We start from the raw sequence: 12,288 nt of genomic DNA, 5'->3' as shown, positions 1-12,288 counted from the left end.
CCCATGTCTACACTGTACTGGAGAGTAGCGTGCAGGTTTCACTCCACATACATGTCACTGTCAGCCAAGAGCCCGGGGGCAAATAATTTTGTAGGGCCAGCCCTCCCCAATACTTCATGCACAATATTTCAAGTCCCACATTATAAATATATTTTTTTTTTATCCTGCAAATGCTACCGTGGGCATAACTTCGAATGTGACCTGCGAGTATGGCTTGAATTTTTAAGGTTTTCAATTAATTATGTTAGCAGTAGAGTTGTAGTTTTCGTCCGGGTATATGGTTAACTCATGCATTAAAAAAAAAGTGAGCATGTCGTTCAGTGCTCGTCAGAGATGTGTAACATCCAACCTTGATAATGAGTAGAGACCTGTAAAATTCGCGATATCAAATGCCTAAAGGATAGACTCCGTGATCCTCTACGCACTCTTGCAAATTACATCTGCTGATTGGTTACCGACTCGTAACACCTGTTGACTGGAATGATCGTGATTCGCTAATAATTCTTCCGTTAAAGATTTTTCATTGGCCCAGAGTCCTTCAGATAAACTGTGGCCCAATCACTGAAGCAAAAAAAAAAATGTCAAAATTATTTGGACTTCTATCCTATCGCGAAATGAATCCGCGAATTTCACAGGTCTCTAGTAATGAGCAAAGGCATGTTATCAGCGGAGGAAGAAAAGAGGGGAAATTGCAGTCGAAGTACCACTTCAGGCCGTTTCGTTACCACAACGCCGAAATACCACAACATCCGAACGTACAATAACGCCGATATACCGTAACGCACGAATGCCAAATCGACCGCAACGACAACAGCTAGAAAACTGCTGTGCACCACAACGCCGAAATACAGTAAACGCCGAAAAATGTTGCTGCGGGAAGGGGGGAGGGGTGTGGTGGCACAGGAGCAAAATTAAAAAAACAACTGAATGAATTTTTGTGCTAATCTTACCTAACCTAACCTTTGTGGCAGTCCTGCAATGACAAATTTTCGGGGTTAATGTATTTCGGCGTTGTGGTACACAGCAGTTTTCTAGCTGTCGGCGTTGTATGTAGTCAATTTGGCATTTCGGCGTTATTGTACGTTCGGCGTTGTGGTATTTCGGCGTTGTGGTGCGTCAGGCCTCGTGAGCCACGGAGAGTGCGGAGCGGCGCCTCGTGCCGCAGGTGTCGGAGAAGCTGACGCCGCGCCAGTTCCTCGACAAGTACTCGCTGCCCCGCGTGGTGCGCGTGGTGTCGGAGCTGCCCGGGGGTGCGGGCCCGCTAGCCGGGCCCCTGCTGCTGTACCGCCACTACTCCAGCACCAAGGTGCAGGCCCGCAGCGTGGCTGGTGCCAAGGAGGTGGTCGCCGTGGGACCGGCGCTCGTCATCCCCGACTGCTACCAGGGTGAGTCGTGCGACGCTGACGCCACTTGATGCGAGCTTTTCTGGACACACGTAGGGACACCTGTGTATTTCGCGAATACTTTTCGTGTCAAAAGGTGTATTTCACAAAATAGCTGCAGCTTTTCTCCTGCGGTTGTCGGCTGAGGTCGGCGAGAGGTGTCGTCCCGCTCTTGACGGGGCCAGTGAGAATGTGGTCACCGTATCTACTGCTGCACCCTCACAATTTGCCTTGACTCTTACTTAGAAAAAGCTACAGTGTTTTGTGAAATACCGTGACGTGAAATTAAATCGCGAAATACAGGTGTCCCTAGACATACGCCATTGCCAAGCACATGTATGTCTGCAGAAGAAAACTAAAACATACTTTTTTTTTGTCTTTTGGGTATGTTTTAGTTTTCTTCTACAGACACGCATGTGCTTTAGCAATGGCGAATTCCCGAAAGCTTACATCAAGTCATGCATGCTCCCATTGCACAAATCTTTCAAAGATAATAACACTGACATGTGCGTCAACACACCATGTAACACGGAGATGTAAGTAAGACACCATGCAACACGGAGATGTAAGTAAAACACCATGCAACTACTTCCGTGAAATAATGTTCGCAGGATTTCACGGCCATTGTCTGAAGTAGCTTGGCTTCTCTGGGTTGTAGCCGTGTCCCAGGCGAATAATTCATCGACGTTTCGGTCGACATTGCAGTCGCCATCATCAGGGAGTAGTTACCAGTGAAATTTAAAAAAAAAACCTTAACTAAAATTACAAAAACATAATATTTAATATATTAAATTAAATAAATGTAATGTTTTCAGCATGAAATTATTACCAAAAAAAATGTACGTTCTAAGTAGAGTGGGGGAAAAAAATATTTTGCTATTTTTTTATCATTGTTACGAGTTCATCATCTATCAATCAAAATAACACTGTTTTTGGTGGAATAAGCATCATGAAACATTTGTGTGTCATGTGTTTTCAATAATATGCTATCTTTATGGAGAAAAAAAACCGTTTTTATTATAATTAAAAATGAATAACACTTCAATCCCCTGTTTTAAAAATGAAATTAGCATAAAATTACAATTAATTATCGTATTATTATCTCTAATCATAGCACAGAGAAATATATTTAATCCGGCATGCCGAACTATCAAAAGTCAATATAGTTTTACCGGGCATACCAAACAAAATTTAAATTTTTCCAGGAAAAAAACGAGTGTATGTCAAGTTTTGGTTTGTACTGTTATTCCTTCTGGGAAATGGAAAATTGTGATTGATCATATTGAAATTCAATATTTTGCTGTTTACTGTTGACTTATTCTACTGAAAATTCATAAGCAAGCTCTTTCCGTCAGCAGACGGCCAGATTGTGACACGTACTTCTATTTCCTTAAAAGCTTAGAAATAATTTTGTATAATACAGTGGTATATAAAACAAGTTGTAATTGATGAGCTTTGGTCTTATTCATAAAAAATCAACACGGAAATTTACCAGTGAATTGTGGAAAATGTAACCCGCTAGAAACAGTAAACACTGTACTGAAATGGAGACCGACACCAACGATAAACTCTGAGCCAACTAAACACGTGTCGGTAGCACAATAGTGCGACTGGTGGCCAAGGTAAACACACACCCGAAATATCTGGACGTGAGCGACTCGATTGTTGCTGGATTGCAGAGTGTGCCGAACCGTAGATTGCCGGATTAAAGCCCTTTAAATGTTTTCGCTTTAGGACCTGGCCAACAGTTTGACAACAGTCTTCGGCCAATATCCTGAAGGGAAAGGAAATGGGGAGGGTATTTTTGAAGTAACAGCGCCAACTTTTGCCAACTTTTGTAGTCTGTCAGAAAACTATCCCTCAATACAGGCAGCTGATTAAACCACGACCTTACCAAATTACTGTACACTTTTGGTAGTACATCAAAATATAATTTGGATATTAAATAGGTCTATTTAATAAAATAGTTTTCGACAAAACGTTTTTTTTTTTCATTGTTAGAGTTATAAGTTTTATTAAGTTATTTTTTTATTTCTTGTCTTTTGCATGGTAAGGTTATGACAGTATTGCTTTAAAACATTATATGCTCGGCTTAGTAGGAGATTTTATAGTTATTGAAACATGTGAGTAAACTGTAAGTGCTAGAAATAATATGAGAGAGCAGTGGATAAATTATAAAGAAAACAAATGAAAATAGTAGAATACCTGTATCAAAGGCTAGAGACAGTTGACGAAGTATAGATTCTTAACAAATGGTGAGAGTACTATGGAAACCTGCTGAAAACGAGGATTCGGAAGATGTATTCCCCAATTCAATGCAGAATAGGTATAAAAAAATTAATTTGTTGAAAGTGAACATAAGGGAGGCCATAAAAAGACCTGTGACCCAGTAAAATCCTGGCAGATTTGATCAAAGCGAGGGGTAAGAAACTGCATTAAGAACTATACAGATCCCTCACAATGATTTGGCACTAAGAGAATGGGAAAGAGACACTATAACACCATCATCACTATCACGACATAGTATAAAACAAAGTCGCTTCCCGCTGTCTGTCTGTCCCTATGTATGCTTAGATCTTTAAACCTACGCAACGGATTTTGATGTGGCTTTGTTTAATAGATTCAAGAGGAATACATGCATAATATAGTAGAGAAATACTGATAATTGTAGAGGTTTCTAATGTGACGTAAATAAACACATAGAAAGAAAACATGTTTGTTTTGTCTAATGACAAAAAAGCTGTGAACTTTGTATATAAAGACCTCCTATAGTATATTTAGTATCAGCACTGCACCCGTGCGAAGTCGGGGCGGTTCGCTAGTATAAATAGAATCGTAAAATAGTTATGTAACAACTACAGAAGTATTTCCCTTTTAATGCAAAATTCTATCCGACGTCACTCAGGACAGACTCATATCGATTGTAGAGGTCTCAGTGAATACCTGGCCAGTTTTAACGACCAAATATTTTCAATTGGACAAATATGGAATAATTGCTGGGAGTTTAACAATCCAGTATATCCACATTCTTCGACTTCTCCAAACAGTATGACAGTATTCATCGTCAGAGTATGTTTGACATCTTGGGAGAATGCAGTGTTCCAAAAAAAGTTGATAAGCTGCCGGTTTATGCAGATGATACAGCAGTATTGGCAGAGACAGAAGAAAAAGTGGTAGGAAGTGCAACTGAACTAGCTGCTAGTGCTTAAACGTTGATCTCTATTTCAGTGAGAATAATAAGTTAAGTGAAGATGTAGCTCTTAGGAAGACAGGGTCAGTAAGGACCTTTGCAAGTTGGAAGGTGGAATATCCCACAGGTGAATAGTTTAAATAACCTTGGAGCATTCATTAACTATCAAAATGTCCTGAGGCAGGAGATGAACCAGAGTGTTATAAATACATCAAGGATGTACTTTGGTACCAGTCAAATCATAGTATCAAGCACTCTATAAAAATGACAATGGCATTGATTTACTCACCCTTCTCTATGGTCAAGAAGTGCCAAGAACCACCTCCAGCGATGGAGTTTAAAAAGGAATAAATTGATCAAGGATTTTTGGAGTGTCCGTGTTGCGAATGGTTAGAGATGCTGGAAAATTCAAGAGCTCTACAAAGAGTGGGTGTAATTGGTAGAACGCCCAAGATATAGCGGAATGGGGGCACATTGAAGTGAATTCACCGTCATCATCTGAAGATGTCTCGGCGTGGCTATCGCCTTCCTCCCCTCTCTCCACCCAACTTGTTTTGCTTGTGTCGTCATCCCTTCCCCCTTGCTCGCCTTTGATCTCCCTCCAGGGTTCTCGCGCATGCGCAGTGCGCTCTAGGCTCATATATTTAAGCCCCTGAGAGCCCGGCCATCTTCTCATTTCGGTTCTGTACTTTGTTTAATTTCTGAGTCTGTTCATTTACTCTGTTAATTTGTTACTAATTTGTTCTGTTAGTTTACTCTGCCATTAGTGTTTTTTTTTAACTGACATTTTCACACACACCTCACATTCTCTGGTCTCTATTTCAGGACAGAGCCTTTTTGTATTTATTTTTTATAATTCTTTTTTGTATCTGCGTTGCTACAACGCACAGTTGGAGGTTTGCTGGGTCGGGACCGAACCCGGCACACTTCAACATTACGTGGTCAGTGCATAATCTTCTGTAGGTACTGCTGTAGTAAGTAGAGTACAGTTTGTTCTGTGTGTTGTTCTGGGGAAGTTCCGTGCCATATTGGTGTTCAGAGTTGAAGTCACAGTTACTATTTGGACAGTCGCCCAGTTTCCTGTTTCGCTCCAAAGGTGGATACCAGACTTTCTTTCACTCCCACCCGCTAGGAAGCCGGATCAGCTACTGTCGCTGCTGCTCTGGCGGGTGACTCAGTTCCAGTTCCGCACAGCAGTTCCCATCGAAAGTGCTCTATTGCTGCGCAAGGTCACGCAAGAGCGGTGTCGCGGGGACGCGAACCAGATGACCACTCGGGCAGAAACTTAAGGCCGTGTCCTGCCTGCGATGATTTACGTCGCTGGGTCCGTGAAAGTCGGGACAGCTGGGGCTCGACCTTCGAACGTCTAACGTAACTTTGCTTCTTAGAGCTACATTTCGTATATTTTTTGTCACCAAATGATTTGCAGACGCAAATAACAACAAGCGTGGCTTAAAAACTGCTTAAGATAAGGTTTTTTTGAGACGGAAAATTTCTGAATGGGTGATTTTCAGAATAATTTTCAATAATAAAATTTGAATAAAATCTGGATTGGACCATAGGGAAATATATATTCCTTGAATCTTTATTTCAACGCCTCTAAAGGTTTAGGGTAGCCACTCAAAACTCCTTGGTTACTCCACGACAGAAAAACTGCGTGCAAGTTTTTAACGAATGTTGCACTTACTATGTCGCTTCACTAACACATATAAGCCATGAGTAGGGACACCTGTATTTCGCGATTTCATTTCATATCAAGGTATTTCACAAAACACTGTAGCTTTTCCTAAGAGTCATTGCTACAGACTGGAAAAATTCGCGAGTTCGATGACCTCTAGGATAGACTCCACAATCCCCTACACACTCAGGCAAATGCCACCTGCTCATTGGCTACTGACTCATGACACCTGCCAACTGGGACGCTTGCGATTCGATACTTTTTTGGTTGAAGGTTTTTCATTGGCTCAAGGTCCTTCATATAAACTGTGAGTCAATCACAGAAGCAATATAAAAGTACAGTTGTTTGGATTATAGCATATCATGAAATGAACCCGCGAATTTTTCCGGTCTCTGTGTATCACGCTTTTAAAATCAAAATTAATAAAGGTAAAGGCCGACGAAACACAATGTGTGAACTTGGTGGGAGTTAAGATGTAACATTTTTGATGGTCTTGAGATTATAATTGAAGCCATCACACCCATTGTTCTCGCGTTTCGGAACAGTTCCACTTAGCCGTGTGAACAACGGAAGTGCCTGTAAAAGCGAGAAGACAGCTTCCTGTTTGAGACTATTTTCGCAGCTGTGTGCCTTTGTACGTCCGCGATCGGCGAATAGAGGGTTAACAACGCGAGCAGGGCAGAAGCGATAGCAAAGAGAATATATGCGGTATCATCTGCAACCTGTCTGGATTTAAGGGTGTGCTAAAGAAAACACGTTCCGATGCAATAGTGTTATCAATTCCTCCCCCCCCCCCCTTTTTCCGATCTGTCGTTGGTACAACAGTTTTGAACACCGAGCCGATATTGAGACTAATCGTGGTCTGAATCACGTCAAACACATATTTTAAAGGCCATTCCGTGGTAATATTCAACAAACGCACGATATTATGGTGTCTGGTAGGTGTGGAGGACCAATATTATTGGCGCAAGAAAGAATTTTTGAAACCTTAAAACTTTGTATTTTAACCGCCATGCTGATTTTAAAATGTTTTGGTTCCTCCTACGTGATTGGACCATCACTAGGGACAGGAAAAATTCGCGGGTTCGATGACCTAGCAGGATGAACTCCATAGTTCTACGTACACTCGGTCAAATGTCACCAACTCATTGGCTGCTGTCTTGTGAGACGTCCCAACGTAGCAGCCTGTGATTCGATAAAGCCTTGTTCGGGGCGTTTCTCATTGGCAACAGAGTCATCCAGTGTGAGTTGCGAGCCAATGGCAGAGGCAGCACCGAGGTATAACAGTTAGTATTTCAGCCTGTCGCGAAACGAATTCGCGAATTATTTTTTTCCGGTCTCTGACCATCACTGATTTCACCTGGAGCCAGCAGCTGATATGTAATGTGTAGAGACCGGAAAAAATTCGCGTATTCATTCGGTGATAGGCTAAACTTCAACTACATATACATTTAAGCTGCTCTTACTATTGGCTCACTGGTCATCTGGATAACTCTGGCCCAATGAGAAACCATCAACCAAAGACGTATCGAATCACAAGCAAGCCAGTTGAGACGACTCACAAGTCAGCAGCCAATGAACTGGCGTTATTTTCCCGAGTATACAGAGGGCTGTGTAGTCAATCCTGAAGGTCATTGAAACCGCGAATTTTTCCAGTCCCTAGTAATGTGTGGTGAGGTCGGACGTGGGGAGTGTCTGAAGGCACGATGTCTGCCTGCAGGACCCAGAGGTCTAGTTTCGCGGAAGGACGCGAAGACTCGAAGTGGCTTGTCCCCGACTGCAGCTGTCCTTCGGCCTCGGGTAACTGACTCCTGGTTTAGCGCCCGCACGGACGGAGGTCGCGCGTGGTTTGTGCTTGTCCAAACGCGAAGGCAGTAAAACCCCCGCGGACGTGAGAAGCCATTAACGGGACAAGGCCCGTCAGCCGCGTTCGTGTCACCCCCGGTTAGGGGGGGGGGGGGTTTCCGTGTCCTCGGAGGTTGTTAGCACGTGTGCTCATGTTCGTAACAAAACGGTTTGTTTTCCGAGCCAATCGGGAAGACGTAAGAGACTACAAAACTGCCGTTGCAGAACTACTCCCCTCCTTCTTCGAAAAAAAATAATTTTTATTTGTTTGGTGAGAAATCGTGTAAAGTAGGATGTTTTTTTTTATTTCACTGACTTACCTACATCTCGGTCGCGCACGTCATGTTCTTCCCCCCCCCCCTTACCACGAGATCATTATACTGTTACGACGCGGCTAGCGACGAGGCCGGCAGGCCTGCAGATAGCGCCTGTCCCTCCACTACACGACACGTAAGTCCGATTAGCGGCCCTCCCAAAAGAAGTCAGCGGCTCCTCCGCCTCTCTCTCTCTCTCTCTCTTGGTTTCATCAGGATCCCCAAAGTCCCGTCGCGTGAGTTGACGTAACAAGGACGCCGTTGTTCTGGCAGCTTCGAGCTGTTTGAGTCGGGGGTAATTCTGATGACTTGACACTTCTTGGCAGGACTCAGAAGGTATGCAGGACGACGCTGAACCTCCGGCGAGCGAGTTATAGACACCGACCAATCCTCGGAGCGATACAGCGAGTTCAGTGAAGAGGGCGGGCGAGCCCCCTTGGCGAGCGATAGCGGGCGACGAGAGACGGGCTTCGCTGTCGAAGATCGGAGCATCGAGGACCAATGCATCCGCGACGGAGCTGTGAGAAGTGCGAGGCAGTGAGTCGGGATAGAGTTGTGTAGCAAGAAACGAGCAGTATTTATTATTTATTTATTTGTCGTCTTTATTGGTGGTGAAGTTAAGGCGGTACGCCTTTTCTTACGCTTAACCGTTTTTTCTGCAATTACATCAAATAGCGGAATATTAAAAACTAAGCATTATATAAGCAGATGTTGACTAAATATTAAGAGAACAAATTAAAATTTTAACTTAATGTTCAGATATTAACGATTACAAAAAGATTCAACCATAACTAATTTAAAGTAATTAAAAATTAAGCATAAACATACATAAAAAAGGAAAGTAATTAAACATACAGCAAATAGTATCAAAACCGGAAAACAAAAATAAAAAATAGGTGCTACTACATTAAAACCAGTCACTCGCATATTCACACACAGATTCAAGCAGTAGGGTAGCGGTGAAGTGGTCATGTAGAAAGAGCAACTGTCGAGCCGAGCTCCAGATGGGAAAGGGGGGGGGGGGACAAAAAAAGTAGACTGACGAAGGTGTAGTTAGTTTGACGGACAGACATATACATTGTTGTAGTTTGATTAATGGTGTACGTATTAGCCAGTAAATAAAACTGCGTATATTCTTTCCGTATTCATTTTCACTTTTGAGACATTACCATCGTTTAGGAGCTATTTCTGAAAATTTAACACCTCAACCCCCCCCCCCCCCTGCATTGGTTTTGTCATTAATATTTTTAACAGATGTTTACCAAATGTACTATAATGGGTGTAAAAAGTCGCGCAAGGGTTTTTTGCGTGAATTTTTATAACTATTAACAAACATATGTATAAACTTTTTTGTGATAGGGGAACACACGCGGGGAGATATTGTGTTAAAGTTAACAAACTAGCCCTTGAATAATAGTAATGACGATAAATAACAAAAAAAAAAAAATATGGCGCTCTGGCCATGGTTTCTGACTCGTGGGCCGCGACGCAGCCTTCGCTATTCGTTTATCGATCTTTAATGGCAGTGCGCAACCATGCTTTGTTACCGTAATGGCGTGATGGCTGTTCCAACAGCTCTGCTCTCAGCAGTCACCTTGAGCGCGGCTGCGTGATGACTTCCATAACCAGCAGCGCCCCCCCCCCCCCTCTACACCCCCGCGGAGTCCCGGGGAGACAAAGGAAGTCATCCACCAGGTGCCCGGCTCGGCGCTCTGACGTCACCGACCACGTGCCAGCGAACCCGAGCACTTGCTTTGAATATATATACTGTATAGAAGTCGCGAATGGATAGGATTTACTCTACGTCTTTCAGAAGCGTATGATGAGCAGCTTGGGAACTTCACCGCTGCAGTGCGCTGCCGTAACGCCCTGTATCGTCTTAGTTGTTATTTACACGTTAGAGCGCAGCGCTGTCGCCCGCTGTCATTCCCCGCACCCCTCATCCATCATTCACTGCAGCTCAACGTCGTTCAACGGGAGGGGGAAGGGGTGTTTGAAGAGTTCGAGACTTGTCCGCTAGGGACCACCACAAGCCGATGCCCTAGAGATGGTGGCGATTGCGGCGGTGAATTAACCAACTACATCAAAACCGTATTAGAAATTTTAACCTGGGCTGACGACTTCTATACAGTATATATATTCAAAGGCACTTGTTCGTCCCTCAGCGCGGGGGATAGGGGCTCTTGTCCTCCCTTTGGGTAATCATAAAGAATTAATTCCGTATTCGTTTACAGAAAAGAACCGTATGGCCGGCGCGGGACTCAGTGGCCGCTCCTGCTATTACCTACTTCAAATGCACTGTAGAAACAAACGTTTGTAGCCATACGAATATATTTTTGACGTGATGAGGTTTTATAAATCGTTGAACGCCGGCTGCACGCACGAAAAAAGTGTCACGTTCCGCTATGAGCCGAGCGTGCAAGAACCGGCCAACCACCGTGCGAAAAAATCTTCTATAATAACAAACAGGTTAAGGCGGGGATTTTTAACTGATTGTTCGTGATTATATTTAAACAAATTATTTAAATTAAATTTGCAAAGAAAACTGTAAATATTATTTGAAAATTAAAAAGTATGCAGTTTTTCTTATGACGTTATCACGTAAAATTATCGTCCGTATACCAACTTTACAGATACCCCTCCCCTTTTTTTTCTGGAAACTAGCCACCGAAATAATTTCTATTTCCTCCGAGGCTGTTATTGCGTAACGTCTGTGTAGCGAGGGTCGTTGTCCGACTTCATCAGTCCGGACACAGTCTCGGACAAGGGAGCAGCTAGTCTGACCTCAGTGGTCCCGTCGCCCCAGGGAATCCTTCTTTTCACAGACGAGAGAGCCACACCCCCGATCGTGCATCTTCGGTTTTTTTTTTGTTCATTGTAAATAAATATGGCGGTGTTGATAAAAAGATACTAATGGTCGATTAGGTTAGGTTAGCTACATTATAAATACTTCAAAACATTGTGGACGGTTGATTTGGTTAGTATAGCTACATTAAAGATACTGTGAAATCATGTAAACGGTTTCCAAGCCCTGGATAGCTACATATTAAAAAGTTATTTGCTAAGCAACCATAAAACGATTTTACAGTATTTTTAATGTAGCTCTATACTTCCCTAATATAACCAACCATCCACAATGTTTTAAAGTATTTATAATGTAGCTAATCTATCCTAATCGACCGCAAAATTTAATGCCACACCAGTTTATGCAATGAGATAGAACGGGGGGAAAAAAAGGTAGCATGAACTTCGGGGAACTTCGGGTGTGGCTCTCTCGTCCGTGAAAAGAAGGCTTCCCCTTCGAACCAGCATGCCCCTCATAATCGGAGGCCGAGACCATTGCACCCTTCCCTCGCAGCGTGAAGAGGACCCAATGATGGGTTCTGCACACCTCTGTGTGAACCAGTTTAATGTATCCTGTACAAGCGTACGCTGCGGTCTCCCCGTATCCTGATGAATGTGTAGTCCACACCGTTGGCTACTTACATTTTGTTTGTCCCGCGGTGATGTGTTAGAACATGTACAATGAGGGGTGCAAATCTGTATGATTCACAAAGGGGTAGGGCGAAAATCCGCAGAGGTTGGGGGGGAAAAAGGGGGGCGGGGGGTCTTTGAGCCTGGTTGTAACACACAACAGACCGATTCAATTATCTCAAGGAAATCATTTTACGACAGCGATAAGTTTATTTCTGTGGTTGTAGAACATTGTTTAATTAAACTTTATCCAGAATCTTATATTTGTACATTTTAAATACTTTATTTACTTGAAAAGCGTACGCCAGCTTTGGAAAGCACTCTCGAGCTTAAGTCGCGTGTGCTTTATTTTTTCAGCTTATTTTTGACTTGACAACGTCTAATAAATCTATGAACGCCGGCTGC

The 12,288-nt window shown here is 43.1% G+C and overlaps 1 protein-coding gene across 2 annotated transcripts in view; it reads left to right on the top strand.

Moving 5' to 3' along the window:
- The window catches only part of LOC134528415 (uncharacterized), a 217,300-nt gene that overhangs the window by 171,206 nt on the left and 33,806 nt on the right, over positions 1–12,288 (top strand). For both annotated transcript variants that reach the window (XM_063362015.1, XM_063362016.1), the window contains one exon: positions 1,166–1,385. In XM_063362015.1, coding sequence (XP_063218085.1) covers positions 1,166–1,385 — 220 coding nt within the window. The remainder of the gene's footprint in view (positions 1–1,165; positions 1,386–12,288) is intronic.

This window comes from Bacillus rossius, chromosome 1 (genome assembly GCF_032445375.1).
Source record: "Bacillus rossius redtenbacheri isolate Brsri chromosome 1, Brsri_v3, whole genome shotgun sequence".
NCBI lineage: Eukaryota > Metazoa > Arthropoda > Insecta > Phasmatodea > Bacillidae > Bacillus > Bacillus rossius.
The sequence above is the reverse complement of the archived record's forward strand: the minus strand, read 5'-3'. Positions and strand labels throughout refer to the sequence as shown.